Below are 16,971 nucleotides of genomic sequence, written 5' to 3' on the forward strand. Positions count from 1 at the left end.
TTACCCAATCCCTTCTAAATGGTAGAACCTGTTTGGAAGTGTCCTTAACCCCGCAGAAGCTGGCTCAGAGGCATGGTCGTTTGCATCTGTACTTGAATCATGTTGAAACATAAATTCTTTTCATTTAATGAGGATAAAAACAAGGGGGAAAGGACTTTAAAGGCTGTCAGGACTTCTTTTATAATTAAAAAAAATGGAGGCTAAGAGACTAGGGATATAGCATAGTCAGTGTGTTGCTCGTCTGGCCTGTGCAAAGCCCTGGGTTTGATCCCCGGCACCACAGAAAACAGATATAGTAGCATATGCCTATACCCACACACTTGAATGGTAGAGCCAGGAGGGCCAGAAGTTCTAGGTCATCCTGAACTAGAGTTCCACAGACAAAAGGAATAACTCCATGGCCAGTTATAGTGCATGCTAATGCCAAATCCGTTCATCTCAGCAGAGATGGGAACATAATTTGTTAGCCCCTGAGTCTAATCAGTGGGATGAGCAGATTTTTTTCAAAAATGAAGGGAATGTTGATTTTACAATTAAAAGGTGAATCCTAACTAAGTGTGGACTTGATGCTTCTAGCTTTGTGTTTGATGGTATACGGTACAAAACCAGTAATGACGCTGGTATAATTTAGGGATACAGGGAAGAAGGGGTTAACAGTGCAGCCTGAAAACACAGAAAAAGTTTTAGTTTTCAAAGAAAAAAAAACACTTCAGGGCTAATTTGAAACAAAGCCTCAAACCCAGCATGCTGTTTCCAGGAGCCCAAGGGCTCCGCAGAGTGCAGAGTTCGCGCTGACGGCTTCTGCCTAAGAGCAGGCAGGTGGCGTCTCCATCTACCTACCCGCACCCTATCGGACTCATTCTCTGGCTTATCAGTAATTGAGATGTGATTCGAAAGTTACTTGAAATAAACGACTATGGGATTAAACAGATCCAAAGTTGACACTTCTGGGTGAACTTTTTACACAGCTAGAACAGCCACTCCACAGTGGATTTCACAGTCTCTCTGATGAGTACATTTTTATCTGCTTACCCACAAGAAAACCTAAGGAGTCTACAACACGGTGAAGCCTAGATAAGCAATCAGCTTTACTTCCTCTTTCATGGCTTGGGCTCTTCACCTGCACCTCATCCTTCCTCACCACTGATATTTACCCTTTCCTGTTCGCCCCTCGACATGGTGTGCTGCACCCACACTTACCTTCGCTTATACACGTATGACAGGCTGTGAGGGAGAACAAGTGATCTTTCTTTCCGTGTGGCATTATGGATGGAGTCCACCTACCCAGCCTGATGCAGCTTCTAGCTCTACCTCATTTGTTTTTAACATGCTAATCTCTCCTACCACTGCATCGCGGGGACACTGGGCTCTGTTGCTTTCTAGGGAAATGCCTATGTCCACTCCTCTGCTCACAGCTCTGGTATTTGGATTTCTTGCCTTACACTTAGAAAACTGAGGCTCCTTTAGTCCTGACTCTGAGTTCGCTGCTTCAGGGAGGAGCCCTGGTCCAAAAAGTCTCCACCCCTCTCCTGACATTACTCCATTGCTAGGCTGCCTGGGCTCTATCTCAGATTCTGAATTCGTCTCTTTGTTTATCTGGAGTCTCCACAAGAGTGGAAATGTATGATGGATCTTGTCTGCTGTCAACCCTGTCCCCAGCTTAAAACAAGAGACAAGATCACAGGAGGCTTTCGATAAATCCTTACTAAAGGACTGAGTTAGTAGAGGGCAAAGGCTGGGAAATTCATATAATAAGGGTGTGTGTGTGTGTGTGTGTGTGTGTGTGTGTGTATCCAGATATCTATATTAGGCTGTTACAAATGTGCCAAGTATTAAGCATTGGTAAAACACATAAAGAACGAGATTAAAAGTCACTGAGGCAGGCTGGCGATTACCATTAAGCACGAGCTACCTAGGTCCCAGCATCATCTCCACCGCACATCTCTCTCACTTTATCTGATCCTGATTCTCATTCTGCCCTCTGCATCCTCATCACTGAACCATGGAGGAGACATGACAGAGATGCGGCGGGAGAGAAAGGGAGAAGTGGAGTGGGAAGAGAGATTGGGAGAGGACCAAGGAGAGATGAGAGAGAAAACGGGAGGAGGGAGGAAGGATATTTTAAAAAGTCGGGTGGGTGAATGATGATACATGTCATCAGCCTATGCTTCATAACAAACGGGCTTCTGGTTGGATTGGGAAATGGGGGTGAAACTCAGCTACAGCTGCTGAGTCCTTAGAGCCCACGAGAGTGCTCTGAGTGTGAGCAAAGGAAGGCCAGGTCCAGTTTCTCTCATCACCAGGCTCGATCTTGTCTTCGTGAGTAAAGCGTGAGGTAGATGAAGATCACTCACCGTGTCTGACAGCTGCGAGGAAGAACAAAGGAGAGGGGGTTATTACTTGGTAGGATGCCAGGGTTCTAAACTGTTTGGTAAAACTGGAGCGGTGGGGCCACGTCCACCCAACACTCAAGGCAACAGACAGTCCGGAGAACATAGACTGTGACCCGAATCATGGAACAGCAGGGTTCCATCTGGGGTACAGGAACGGGGGAAGAGGGACAACATGTAGCCATACATTGGCACCCTGTGGCCAGCTGTGGGATGTGGAGACCCTCTCCTCTGTCTGAAAAGGACCATGATGTAGCAGGAGCTGAGCTCAATTTGGGAAGTTAGATGGTCCTGACCTCTCTTTATCATTTCTCCTATATCTATAGATGCCAACTGTATGTGCATACATGTGTGCATACATGCACATATACATACATGCATGCACACATACATCATACATGTGTGTTTGGTTGTTTGATTTTTTTTTTTTTTGTGAGGAGGCATAGAGGAGGAGGGGACCAAGTCAAGGCCTGTGTCACTTTCTCCTGATTAGCTAAGGACTGTACCACTGTGTTACAGCCTCAACCCCAAAGGCCTGGATCTTACCTTTACTCTTGTTTTCTGCAGGACTGGGGACTGAGCCCACCAGGGACCTACATCCTAAGCTCAAGTATGTACACATATGTGCAGATGGATATATGCATATATGTGTGTGTATGTCTATGTAAGTGTGTCTATATGTACATATGGTGTCTGCATGGGTTGAGTTTCTCTTATCTGAAAGGCTGGGACTGCTAGTAGTCCTGATTTCAGATTTTTTCAGCTTGGGATATTTACATATATATGTAACGAGATCTCCTGGGGATAGACGGGAGTCTATACACTGAAGGTGAGTTTATACACTGTGTTTCGTGTGCCCAATGTTTTGGCTGCAACTTGTCACGTTGAGGGCAGATGTGACCTTTTCCACATGTGACATTATGTCGGCAATCAAAATGTTTGGGCGTCTGGGAGGGGTCCCCCTGTGTCTGGACATATTTGTATATCATATAATTAGAAGTGAGAGATGTACTCCGGAAGAAATAAACACTGGCTGGGCCACACTGCATAGCCACAGGCCAGGGGTAGTGGTTCACACTTCAAATAATTGGATAAAAAAATGTAGCTTCTCAGTGAGATTCTCTTTACCTTTGTGTTCAAAGCCACACGTGCTGGGCAGCTAGACTGCTGAAGGGTGCAAGGGGACACCTCTACCATGGTAGACTGTCCCATTGGGCAGTGTTGCTTCTGGCTACTAATTTGCAGATGTTCCTTCCCCTGCAAGGCCAGGTCTGAGGAAGCCCTGACCGCATTCACATGGTTGTGTGCTTTTATAAAATACACAGAAGTTATTAACTCCTTTTGTGTTCTAATTCATACTTCTGAAACAATTTTGTGTACTTTGGGACAGATGTGCTGGGTAGGACCCTCACATTTTGAAGGGCTCCTCATTGCTTGTCACTTGGCTTACATGTCAGGTAGAAACCTAGTATGCTAATTCAATCTCAGGATGGCCCTTCTCCACAGGTTCAAGGTACAGGCTGGATTCCCACCTGTGTTGTCTTTCTGCTATGGGAAAATCAGAGTCCTGAGCAACTCAATGGCTTCTAGAGCCATTAAAATTCTGTGTCTCTGGGCCTGCAGAGATAGCTCAGTGGTCAAGAGCACTAGCTGCTCTTGGAGAGGACCTAGGTTTAATTTCCAGCTACACAGTAGCTTGCAATCCTCTGTAACTCCAGCCTAAGGGATCTGATGCCCTCTTCTGACTTCCATGTGCATGTGCCCCAGTACACTAAGTTGCTTACACACATCTGCATAAACAAAACAGATAGGGCTTGGGGGTTTTGTTTGTGCTTTTTAAGTTCTGTGTCTCTAGAAGTATTGCCCTCTATAAGAAATGGGCTCTGCTTTATCTGAGTTTTCTCCCAAAAATGCCTTGAAGAAACTTCGAACTCTTCCTTTCAGTCGCTACATTTACTTAGGAAGTATTATACATATTCAAACCAATGTTCCACACAGTGCAGGTGAGTATACAGACTTCTAACACCGGTTGGTATTTACGACACTAAGGGTTACGCCCTGTCCTGAGGGTCTCAAATTCAGAAGCGCTTTTGCCAAATCTGAATACCTTTTCGATTTTTACATTTTTTGAGAGAAGAGAAAATTATTGGTGGAGTTAAGTGTTACTCTAAAATTTCCAGTCAATCATTCCAGGGAAAGAGTAGTAAAGCATAAAGAAGAGTCAGGGCTTCCACCCACCGGGCCACATTAACAAAGCTGCCGCTTTCCACTGCCGACCTCAGTCCTGTCAAAAACCGTCTGACACTAACAACCGTCTCAAACTCCACTGATCTGCCCCAGGTTTAAAGCCCACAGTGTATAAGACCGCACCACACTGGGAAGAGGTTCAAACACACACATTCTGGCACAGAGAGGGGAGTTGATATACTAGGTACCTCCCTGTGGACTCAAACTTCACCCATGCCGTCTCTAATCTGAAGAGCCTGGTTGGCCAATCGCATCTGTCCTGAGGGCGCATTTTGCTAACTTCCTTCTGACAGATTGGGGGTGGGGTAGGGGGGTCGTTTTCAGCAGGGTACTTACGACTGTGTTCCCTCACATACTGAATGAGGTCACATGTCTGCAGTTCAAAAAATAAAACACGGAGGATTAACCAACATCTCTGGGTCATGAAGTGTATAAATAAAGTTTAACGGCATGCTCAGCGTGCCCTGATGCAACAGGAGATACATACGGAAAATGAAGCCAGTCCTCGGGCTCCTTTCATGCCCTAGGAAAGGAAATAAGCAAAATCTGTTTTATGGCTGTAGACTTACACCTCAGTAGCCAGGATGCATACCAACACTGCCCTGGGAACCCTTTGAAAAGGGTTTACTCCTCTGAAGTTAAAGGGAGCGAAGAATCCAGGTAGGCCATGCACTGCCTCGTGAAAGATGGCATTGAGGTGGTACACACATGCGCATAAACCTTCAAGGCCGCTTTCCTCCAATCCCGGCCGAGATGCCCAGAACCTCATGGAGCTGCCCACCTGATGGAGGCCCACAGAGCCCTGGAGCAGGCGTTCAGCTTGCAACGAGCAAAGGTTGAGCCATCTGTTCCCAGCTGCCTCTCCTGTGACCAAGTCTAGGAAGCTCCCACCTGATATTACATCTCCACTGTGATCCAGCAGCCAAAACTGAACCTAGACCATTCCTATCCTCGGCTGATGGACGAAGGGGTCAGCTCAGCCTCAACGTCTCACTCAGCGTCATTCTCCAAATGAGTGAATATAAACATGTGTATGTCTGGGGGCGTTCAGGAGGGGTCATAGAGTGGAAAGAACAAAGCTGACTTGGCTTTTTTTTTTTTTTTCACAGCCCCATACTAGAACAGGAAGAGTCTTGGCTTCTCTCAAACAGAAACACTGAAAGAAATATGCAGTGGTGCCCCACGCAGTCTCCAGATTATGTTCCACAGGAATACAACTTCAACCACACACACTGCTCATCCCTTCACACACGTCCATGCGTGCATGCACACTCACACATTGCACATATACATGTACACACATACATGTGCACATACACATATACACGTGTGCACACATGCATGCACACTTCTTTCACTGAACACTTGCTAATGTAGGATAGAGGCAATGACTGGGTAGATAACCAAACTCACTTCTGAAGAGTGCGAAATCTCAGGCTGCCGAGGCTGCGTGGTAGGTAAGGGCGTCGTCAGCAAGCCTGGTGACCTGAGTTCAGTCACCAGGACACACATGGTGGGAGGAGAGAACTGACTCCTGAACTCATTCTCTGACCCCTACACAATGTGCCATTTCCCAAATAAATCAATATAAAAGAAAATATTTTGGAAGAGAACCTCATTTTGGCCTGATTTTTCCCTTCCACACTCCATTTCTTCCTTCCCTTGTGATATATCTAATCGGCTCCATTTTCTAGAGCTCAAAGAATAGTGAAATATGTGGCCAGGCAGCAGAGGCAGAAGGTGTGTGCACCAGCAAAGTGGCAGGCCCGTGCCCTGAGCTCTGAAGTGTAAAGATCTCACAGGAAATATTTCCACTTACCTTCCTTCCAGGGGGTCCTGGCTCCCCGGGGGATCCTGGCTCTCCTGGAATCCCAGCAGATACCTCAAAGCAGAATTAAGTCACCTTAAAGTCATATTTTATATATGTGTGAGTGGTTTAAATTCAAATTTAAAATATTGACATTATTTCAAAAGTATCAAAGTAAAAAAATTCATTTTAGACAATGGATAGATTTCTAAAATATATGAAGGGACAACAATCAAATTGTTCTTAAAATACTACTTCACCCCCCCCCCTTTTCTTGTTCTTTTGGTATTAAGACATCTTTTTAAAAAACTGATATGTACCGTACTTTTTGCTGATTCCTCTGTTTTGGTTTTGTTTCTTTTATAGAAGGTCTTCCAGTATGACTCTGACTGGCCTCCAATTCATGATCCTCCTGCCTCTGCTTCCCAAATTCTGGGATGACAGGTATGTACAACCATGCCTGTATCCCTGCTACCTTTTAATTTATATACTTCTGAACTAAATATTCTTACACGCAAAGTCACTTTTCATGGTATTTCATGGCTATGTGGATACACCGTGATGTATATTCAATTGGTTCCTTGCTGTTGGCAAGTTTGATGTTGCTAACAATGCTATTATGACATAAATATATGCATATATATATGTACATAGACTATATATACACATATATATATGTACATACATATATATATATACACATGTATATACAATTCTGATTATTAGTGAAGATTACTAAGACTAGAATTTTGAATTTTGTTGGATTAAGGTAAGGTGGTCTTCCTAAGAACATGAAGGTAACTAAATTGAAAAACACTCACACAAAATTGTGATCATATGCTGTGTCACAAAATCCATGAACAAAACCAAACCAAACCCACACAATTTGCAACAATGAAAAAAGTCAATGGTTGGCTGGAAATCTCTGTAATAAAAGGGCATAATGGCAATAGTAACAAAACAACAGTTGTCTGTCTGCTGTGTGTAAGAAGTTTTTCTATGCACATTTAACTGTACAGTTTTTCTCAGTAAAAGCTAGGATATAGGGTTGCTTGTGAGCTTGTTGTTTAAGAAACAATGTTGTTTTCTTCACTCAAAATGCCATGGGAGGAGAGGGCTATAGAGATGTTCCAGTGGTTAAAATCACCTCTTACTTTCCCACAGGACCCAAGTTCGGTCCCTCATACCCATGTCAAGAGGTTCATGCCTGTAACTCCAGCTCCAGGGGATTTGGCTCCCTTTCCTGGCCTCTGTAGGCACCTGCGTTCATACACACATACTCACAGACAGACAGACAGATAGATAGACACATTTTAATGCTACAGTATTTATAACCTTTACGGTAATAAGTGAAGTTATCTAAAAGTTAATTTGAAAAGTACCACCTATGGAGAAGTTAAGAATCACTGATGTCCTTTTCCAGTGCCCAAAGGACACTGACAATACTGAAAAATACAGTGGAATGACCTCACTTTATTTAAGAGACATGTTTACCTTCAAGTGAAAGAAAGAAAGAAAGACAAGATTTTAAAGTAAAAATCAACAGTGCAAGGAAAGGAAAGAGGAAGCCTCGGTGTTTGGGGCCTGGAAGGCAGCTGTCTAGGTGTCGTCTTCTGTGAGATGATCTGGCAGAGCTGAGGAGTCTGAGTCCTGAGCCAGCCTGAGGGAAATCAAAGGACCACCATGTTGGGCATCACGCATTCCCAGAGGGCTCAGGCTCTATCAGGGCCAGATGCCCCCAGAAGCAGAGGTGAAGTGGAGAGAGCTAAATAAGCAGCATTAGTGGGGACTACTAATCCAGGTAGTCGGATGCCCTTTTCCCCACTAGCAAAAAACAAAGGTAAATCAGGGTAGGACTCTCCTCAGGGCTGGAGACGGACGTTCCCACACTGAACCGGGAGGCCAAACGCAAAGACGCACATCGAGTCTGAGCCTTCCGCTCTCGTTGCCTGTGCCTTCTAAACTGGCATCAGGATCTGTACGCTAGAAAGGGGTAGAAGGTATTTTCAGAGGGAAATCTGAGTAGAAGAAGGAGTACTGAGAGTGTGTGGGCTGCTAAACGTAGGTCCAGCAGATCGATCTCCCTGAGGCGAATCCATCCTGACTTCCGGGTTTCTAATCAGACCTTCTGTACTCCATTCTCAATGTGAATGCACCACTCATCCTTGAGACACATGAGAGATGAACATCAAGACAGGAGGAAAACCTGGAGGAAACGGACTGTGTTGGACGGAGGACCTGAAAATATTCACTTATGTCCTCAGAGGGATGAGATGCTTCAGCCATGAAACGAGAGCGGTATACTATGGGAAAAGAACAGTCAGGTGTCTGGCAACCAGCTCTTCAAAGGCAAAGTATGGGACATAAATTAAAAATAAAATCAAGATACCTTCCCAGAAAGGAGCACATGAGAGAGGTTATACTTATAAAATAAATAAATACAATACAGAATAAACTAAGGAATTCTATTATACGGAATGATAGATATTTCACATATACAGAGTAGAGGGCATGGCAGGGGAAGGTCAAAAGTCAACAAAATAATAAGCATTTCCTAGAACTAAATGGCACACATTTTCAGGGTCAAGGGACCTGCTAATTCTCAGGAAAGTGTGTGTGTGGGGTCGGGGGGATGGACCATAGGCCCAGTAACAAAGCCCATGGCAGACCTAAGAGGTGATCCAATGGGGTTCCAGAGAGAAAACACTGGTTTATAGGAATCGGAATAGCCTTGGACTTCCCAAAGCAACAAAAGCTGCCAGAAATAATGGAAAACATAATCACTTAAAATAGTCCAAGGAAGAAATTCCAACCCAGAGCTGTACACTCACCACACTATTGACACATCTGGAGGCAATAGAAGTCATTTCAGATGTTCACTGTATCGTCAAACCTTCCCGGCGCCTGTTTCCTCTTATCGGCTTGTTAGGGTTTACATACGAAACTCCCCTCACACCCGCTGATGTGCTGAATTCTTGGTGTCCAGAGGCTGGCCCTATCTAGGATGTTTTAGAAGCTTTAGGAAGTGGAGTTTAGCTGAAGGAGTAAGTCACCCAAAGATATGCCTTAAAACTTACACCACCCCCAGTCTGTTCCCCACCATGACTATGTTCTGCCCACAAGCCCCAAAACATGAACCAAATGACCATGGACTGACCTCTCTGATTCTGGAAGCCAAATGAACCTTTCTTTCCCTTTAGTGTGTTTGTGTGAAATACTTTACCACAGTGATAAGAAAAGTAATGAATACAAGGTTCCTGGCAGAGATCTCCATGATGGGAAATCCAGGTGGGCGTGGGAGTGGGAGGGAGACAGAGAGACCTGGCACGGGTGGAGTAGAGACTTTACAGCCAGGGAGAGGCAGGGTCCCTGCAGAACAGTATCGGTATGAACAGGAGGCCACAGGGAAACCAGATAGAGCCGCTCAGGTTGTGCCTATTGCATATGCAAACGTCTTCAGGGATTGCAAACAGACTTTCAATTCCAAGACCATCTCCTGGGATGAACGAAGCTTTCAAAGGCAAGGAAGCAAGCAGGAGGAAGATGGAGAGCCGTGGATCAATCATCATTTTCTGTTTTGTGCTGAGGGGTGTGGACACGTCAGACAGATGCTCTACCAGTGAACCGTGGCTACAGCCTGGGGTTGCCTTTTTAAATTTATTTTTTAAGGTGACAGATAAAAGCCATTTAAAGTAAAGAAATATAAGATGCTGCCTGACTCAACAGCAGTGCCTGTGGTGAGAGGGCTTGCCGCCCTACATGACAGCGTGTGGAAACATAGCGGGTGGCTCTAACTAGGGAAGGAGGTTGGGTAGTACTGGAATCCAATGCCAGGCTCCGAGCATGTAGTTAAACACTACACCACCCACGGGCAGCCTCCCCATGAAGGCTCCCAGCTCCAGATGGCAATAGTCCCACGTCCCTGCATGAAACCTGTTCAAAGATTTTGGGTTCTTTTGGTCCTTTTTAAAAATATACATATAAATATACATATGCACACAGATAAAACAGGTTTATAGATTTAAAAATCTATAACTCAGTGAACTCAAGCTAAGACTTGAATAATTCCGAAGAGACTTGAAAAGACATTCATAATTTAAGGCTGAATCTTTCCAGAGAAAACAGCTGCTCTTCCAGGGGAAAACCTGGACATTTTCACTGTTTAAACTTCAATTTCAAATCCAAATATTACTCATGTCAAGGAGTGGGATGGAGCAGTTAGAGGGGGAGAAACCAGAAAGTTACAACAGTCCAACACAGAGAACAAAGAAGGAACAAAAACGCATCTCCAGAGGCCAAGACACCAAGCCTGTATGTTTCCCATCAGTTAAGTGCACTAAAGACTGATGAATGGAGCATCGTAGGGAGGGCCCAGCGAATGGCTGAACTTGTTAGCATGCTGTTGGTGTGCAAGTTAAACCACTCCACTAACAAGCCAAGGGGAAACGATCCAGAGATGTCTCAATGCAGATGACATCTGGACTAGCTTGAAAGCCTTTCCCAATTATTTTCCTAATTATATTCATCTTTGTCATTGCTGAGGGCAAAATGATAAAGGGATTGCCATCTGAAAACACAAGCGTTACAGCTGGAAGCAGCTCCCTTGGGAGCAGCAGGATGAAGGGGACGCTCCTTGTGGTGAAGCCTTATGACCTCCAAACATGAGCCCTACACATAAAGTTTCTGTTTCAGCTTGTAGAGAAGAACTAGATCACAGTAAAATTCACTATGAAGACTGTTCGCATTCTGTCTAAGCTCCGCCCCCACTGTTACCGGGCAACTGCCAGGTATGCCTGACACTATAAAAGGGGCTGCTTGCCCCCTCCTCACTCTCTTGCCCTCTCTTGCTCTTACCCTCCTTCCCCATTTGTCCCCTCTCTTCCCATTCCCTCCCTCCTTCTTTCCATGTGTTCATGGCGGGCCTCTCTCTACTCCTCTACTCCTTTCCTCTTCTACTCTATTTCTCTTTGTCTTACTCTGCCCTACTAACCTCTTAACTCCCCTCCCCATGCCCTGAATAAACTCCATTCTATATTATACTGTTGTGTGGCTGGTCCCTGGGAGGGGGGGTGTCTCAGCATGGGCCTGCTGAGGCACCCCCTTCCCCCAGACCTCCATAGAACACATCCCCCCTCCCTTTATCTTGTTATAAACACAACAAAGACAAACCAGAAAGCTGTCTCAAGTGCATATTTTTCTATAGGGTTTTTTTTTTTTCCCCGAGATCTTGTTCATGAACAGGATGGTAGACCAGTTTTCCCAGTCAGGGTTATTCAGAAGGGAAAGAGGCAGACTTTTGAGAGACAGTTGTCTTTAAGGGTGTCCCATTACAATAAAATCTCCTTTACACACAATCTAAAGTGGATCAACAACTGCAAACATTCTATCCTGTTTTTTCTACCCTTCAGTTCTCTGTAGACATGGGCTCACCATGTAGCTCAGGCTAGCCTTAAACTCGAGATTCTTACATGTCTTTCTAACACTTGTACGAGGAACAGGCCTGTCACATTTTTAACCATCCGTAACCCAAGGTGAGCTGCGACATCCTGAAAAGTTGTGTTTAAGTGACATAAAGCATTAGGTGATACTTGATTCTCCCACAAACTAATAAAGACACATTCAGTTTCACATTCGGACATCTCAAAGCTCAGGAGAAACCTAGTAGGTGATGTTAGGACCTTTAAATAAGCACCTTATTAAAAGTAGCTCAGCAAAAACGTTGAGAATCATAACAAGATGTCATTGGGTATCGGTTTTCACTGTCTTTAGGAAGACTGGATAAACTGGTCATACTGTGTCAGTACAGAAACCTTCTTTGGATTAAAAAACTCTTACTTCCAAGGGTTAAAAATGGTACACTGGCAAGAGAATGGGAAAATGTGTTCACTAAAACAGTTCTTTGCCTTCTTGGTGGCCTTGGGAGATGAGAGTGCTAGATCCATTTTTCATCCCACAAACAGACCTTTAACCAAAACATTTTCTTTGTCTGTTTTTTAAGAATTGGTAACAACTCTAATGACCAGTAACCCAGAAGAGGATCTGCTAAAGCGGCTGAGGAGATGGCTGGTAAGGATATGTTCCTTGTACAAGGTGAGTGACTGACTTAAATTCCAACACCCATATAAAAGCTGCATATGGTGGCCCCAGAACAAGGGAGGCAGAGGCAGGAGGATTCCAGGGGCTTGCTGGCCAGCAAGTCTAGCTGAATTTGTAGGTATCAGGTTCAGTGAGAGAGCCTGAATTAGACACGAAGATGGCAGTGGCAGAGAGATGGCTCAGCAGTGAAGAGCACTTGCTGCTCTTGCTTGGGACCTGGATTTGGTCCCTGGACAGCCACTTGGCCACTCATGACCATGACCCACTTGTAACTCCAGCTGCAGATCTGATGCCCTCTTCTGATTTCTGTGGGCAGCAGGCGTTCACAAGTAAACTTTGAAATATGTGGGCAAACAGATACTTACAATGGTTTTTTTATTATTAAATATTAACAAAAAATGTCAATTGATTGAGAAAGCCACTTAACATTGGCATCTGACCCCTGTTTGTATATACACATACATGACCATGCAATAGGCATGTGTGCACACACACACTCATCATACACATGAACATAATCAATCAACTCGTCTCTTTCCCTCCTCTCCCACACAGACATATATACACACACATATGAACCAAAGTTATTCTGGATAGCTTACCGTTTTGCCTCTGGCTCCCTTGGGACCAGCCTCTCCTGGATCGCCAGGGTCCCCAATATCACCCTAAATGAATATATTAAAATTAAAACTATTGAAATCAAATACATATGTCAGAGAGGCATATCTATGTTTATAAATTGATTCCAATGCAAAGTCTTATACATTTTGTCTTTTAAATTAAAACAAAGTCTGTGTTGCTCTCTCCCCAGTAGCTCTCGCCACTCCCTTCTTGACCAGAACTCAGGCTTCATCAAGAACCAAGGACTCCTTTTGTTTGGTCTTCTGACCTTATGTCAAGGCCTAACACTGAGTTCAGTAAAACTTTCCAGAGAAACAGAAGGCATTGAGATAGAGATTAGCATCATTGACTTGTGACCTGACAGGTGGTTTTTCTAAATATCCTGGGGGTGGGGGGAGATCAAGCTAGGCTAAATCTCACCATCTGGGTTTGTTTTCCCTACATTTTTCTTTTCTTTAAGTCAATAGTTCTCAACCTGTGGGTCACAAACCACTTGGGGAGGGTCAAACAAACCTATCACAGGGTTAAGTAAGACCACCAGAAAATCCAGATATTTACATTTTGATTCATAATAATAGAAAAATTACAGTTATGAAGTAGCCATGAAAATAAAATAATTATATCGTTGTGGAACTGTATTAAAGGGTCACAGCATTAGGAAGGTTGAGAGCTACTGCTTAAGCTATGATAAAAAGCAAAAAATTTTTAAAGGATTATCTTATTCCCTTTACCTATTAAAAAAGGCTTGAAATATTTTGAAAGTTCTTACTCCTAAACAAACAGATCATATTAAAACTTGGTAGGGGCAATCTGTTTCTCCCCTATGCTACCTACTCGGAGGTAGAATATTTGTTTCTCATTAAGTGCCCTAAGATACATCCCCTGGATCTGGAGCATCTTGACTCTTTCAAGGCTGTGAAGTGCACATACCTTTGGTCCACTCTCTCCGGGGAATCCTTCTTGCCCCTGCCATCAACAACAGAGGGAATCAATACATACACACCTGGCCCAAGGAAATTTACATTGACTTTAATTCTACCATTAATTTTAACACTGTGCATCAAGGAAGGTGTGAACCCACTGGAAATGAAGCAACACTCTCAGACCAACAAATTCCAGTTTCTAAATTCAGCTACTCATAGGCTACACATACACGATTGCAATCTAAGAGGAGAGCTAGAAAGTACCGAAGGAGAAAGGGGTGGGGTAATTATAAATGGCCTGTGTTTTATCTGAGTGCACGTAACAGAAGAGGGCCACTTAGCTGTGTCTCTGAGTGACAAGTGACCTTTCTCAGATGGGTTTCAATGGAGAAATTTTAAAAGTTGAAACAGAATCCAGGCTTGACCTTTCCTCTTAAGGTTCTTTGTTTACCTTACTTTGGTCAAAGACTCATGGAAGAAGTTTCCTACTCTAACCTAACGAGAAATGTGTATTTTAAATAAACCATCTTTTCTCTCTCTCTCTCTCTCTCTCTCTCTCTCTCTCTCTCTCTCTCTCTCTCTCTCTCTCTCTCTCTCTGTGTGTGTGTGTGTGTGTTTGTTTGTGTGTGAAGGGGTAACATTAGAGTCCAGAGGAGGACATCATGTGTCTTTGTCTAACACACTCACCATCCTAGTTTTTGAGACTGGGTCCTTCACAGAACCTGGAACTCATTTTGGTTAGGCTAGCCAGTGATCTCCCAAGACCCAGCCATCTCTACCCCAACCTGCTATGCTGGGGCTAAAAGCCTTATAGTGTGGCTAGCATTTACACAGGTGCTGGGGATCTGAACTCAGGTCCTTTTGCTTTCGTGGAAAATACTCTTACAGAGCTAGCCCTTGGCCCCTAAACTGTTTTTTTTTATACAACTTTTAAAGCTTTTGATGAATACCTATTAATGACCACTGTTAAGGGCACACTTTGAATTTACACATACGGATTGCATCAACCAAACCCTTGATCTTCTTCTCACTTCTCAAATTCTAATTATCACTCATCTACCAAAAAAAAAAAAAGGTTTATTCTGATTTAAAAAAAAAAAAACCTTAAGCACATAAGATTCAAAAGGCAAAAGGAAAAATTATCCAAATCTTCCTACATGTAGCTCTAAACACATCTCCTGTCCTAATTAACTTCTAGCTTTGTAAAAATGCATTTTAGGTATGATGGGGTAAAGGTTCTTCTAAGAATATTCTGAGTTTATACTTTAAATTTCTATGTACAAATTTTAAAGAGGAGTTTGGGAAGATGGCTCCAGGCACAAAGTGTTTGGTCTGCAAGCAAGGAAATCAGATCCCTGGCAGCCTGGATCCATTGGATAGAGGCAGGGTCACCCCAGGGGAAGTGGTGGCCAGCCCAGCCCATCAGAGAGCTCCGTGCTTAATGAGAGATACTGGCTCAAAAATATAAGGTGGATCAGGTTAAAGGAGGATCCTCACCCCACCCCATGTTAACCTCTGACCTCCACATGCACATATGTGTGCTCATCCACTCCCCCATGTTTACACATTTTTATAACAAGCTTCATATGTATTCAATTTATAGAGTCTAACATTCAATGTCATAGGCTATTTAATATTGCCTTTTCTGTGGGCTATTAATGTTTTCAATTAGCCTACATTCTGATGGACATTACCAAAACATCTCATTTTTGAGTTTTAATTTTCAAAAATCTTTAGCAAGGGAGGCTTTTCCTCCCAACACCATCTTGGACCATCCCCTGTGGGCCCCACTAGCGGTACACTGGTCCCTTCTACTAGTACCAAACTGACAAATCTGAATCACTCAGATTGCTATTATGGGTCTCTAAAAAATATTTTTGTTTTCTGAGCATAATTGGGTATTTTTCATGATGATTGTGTGCACATATATAAACACGGGCTGTGTGGGTTTGTGCAAACATGTGTGTGTGCGCATGTAGATGAAGGCAGAGGAGAAAGAACCCTGGGTATTGGTCTTTAGGTGTTTTACGCCTTTATTTTGAGACAGGACCTCTGGTGGGCCTAGACCTCTACCATGTGTGTCTGACTAACTAGCCAGGAGCTCCATCTGTCTCTGCCTCCCCCATTCCAGCAGCAGTGGATTACAAACCCCCACTACCGTATCTGGCTATTGACATGGATTCTAGGGACCAAATTCAAAGCAAACTCTTGCTTGCAAGGCAAGTGTTTTACTTACAGAACCATCTTCCCAGCCACTTATGATATTTCTATTATTAGCATATCAGAATCACCAGCCTTCAGTCAGCTTACTCACGTTCAGCCATTTACATATCCAGTAATACGATAACCATTCATTTTTGTTTTTAAGATTTTTGTTTGGACAGATGCATTAAGAAAAATGCTATAAAAGAGTTCTCACTAATAACTTAAGCAACCATAACAACAGAAGACAATGTGGACGGCTCTTAAGCAGAGCCACACACAGGACGGCTAAGATTCATGGCAGTTCAAGCTCTACCAGCTACCAATCACAGAAAAGCACTGATGATTTTCTTTCAACTTTCAATTTTCACCAGCGCCTAGAACCCTGGTGTGGTTCTCTACCACACACCCCATAGTGAACTGTTAAAATAGACTTTGAATTTCACCAGACTGCTTTATGCATTGCCTTCTTTCTCTTCGCCATGGCGAGTCAAACAAAAGCAAATGGAACAGGTCCAGCCTCAGTGGGTGTAACTTACCTTTGTCCCTTTTCGGCCAATGCTACCATATCCTGGGCTGCCGTCGTCACCCTGTAAGCAAAGCAGACAATCACACACATCCAGACTACAGAGAGGTGGGCTTATTTACAGAAGGACATGAGTGATAGATTTTGGAGTCTATCGGG

The 16,971-nt window shown here is 43.7% G+C and overlaps 1 protein-coding gene across 3 annotated transcripts in view; it reads right to left on the reverse strand.

Annotated features, from left to right (window-relative positions):
* Col6a6 (collagen type VI alpha 6 chain) overlaps nucleotides 1–16,971 on the reverse strand; it is a 155,397-nt gene that overhangs the window by 21,934 nt on the left and 116,492 nt on the right. For 2 of the 3 annotated variants that reach the window (XM_087564209.1, XM_087564208.1), the window contains exons 26-32: nucleotides 16,826–16,876; nucleotides 14,092–14,127; nucleotides 13,143–13,205; nucleotides 6,457–6,519; nucleotides 5,125–5,160; nucleotides 4,974–5,010; nucleotides 2,355–2,366 (exon numbers count right to left, since the gene is read on the reverse strand). In XM_087564209.1, coding sequence (XP_087420335.1) covers nucleotides 2,355–2,366; nucleotides 4,974–5,010; nucleotides 5,125–5,160; nucleotides 6,457–6,519; nucleotides 13,143–13,205; nucleotides 14,092–14,127; nucleotides 16,826–16,876 — 298 coding nt within the window. Of the gene's footprint in view, nucleotides 1–2,354; nucleotides 2,367–4,969; nucleotides 5,011–5,124; nucleotides 5,161–6,456; nucleotides 6,520–13,142; nucleotides 13,206–14,091; nucleotides 14,128–16,825; nucleotides 16,877–16,971 lie in introns of all 3 variants that reach the window. The other variant, XR_015628038.1, reaches the window with a different exon arrangement.

This window comes from Rattus norvegicus, chromosome 8, assembly GCF_021556685.1.
Source record: "Rattus norvegicus strain SHRSP/BbbUtx chromosome 8, alternate assembly SHRSP_T2T, whole genome shotgun sequence".
NCBI classification, from domain to species: domain Eukaryota; kingdom Metazoa; phylum Chordata; class Mammalia; order Rodentia; family Muridae; genus Rattus; species Rattus norvegicus.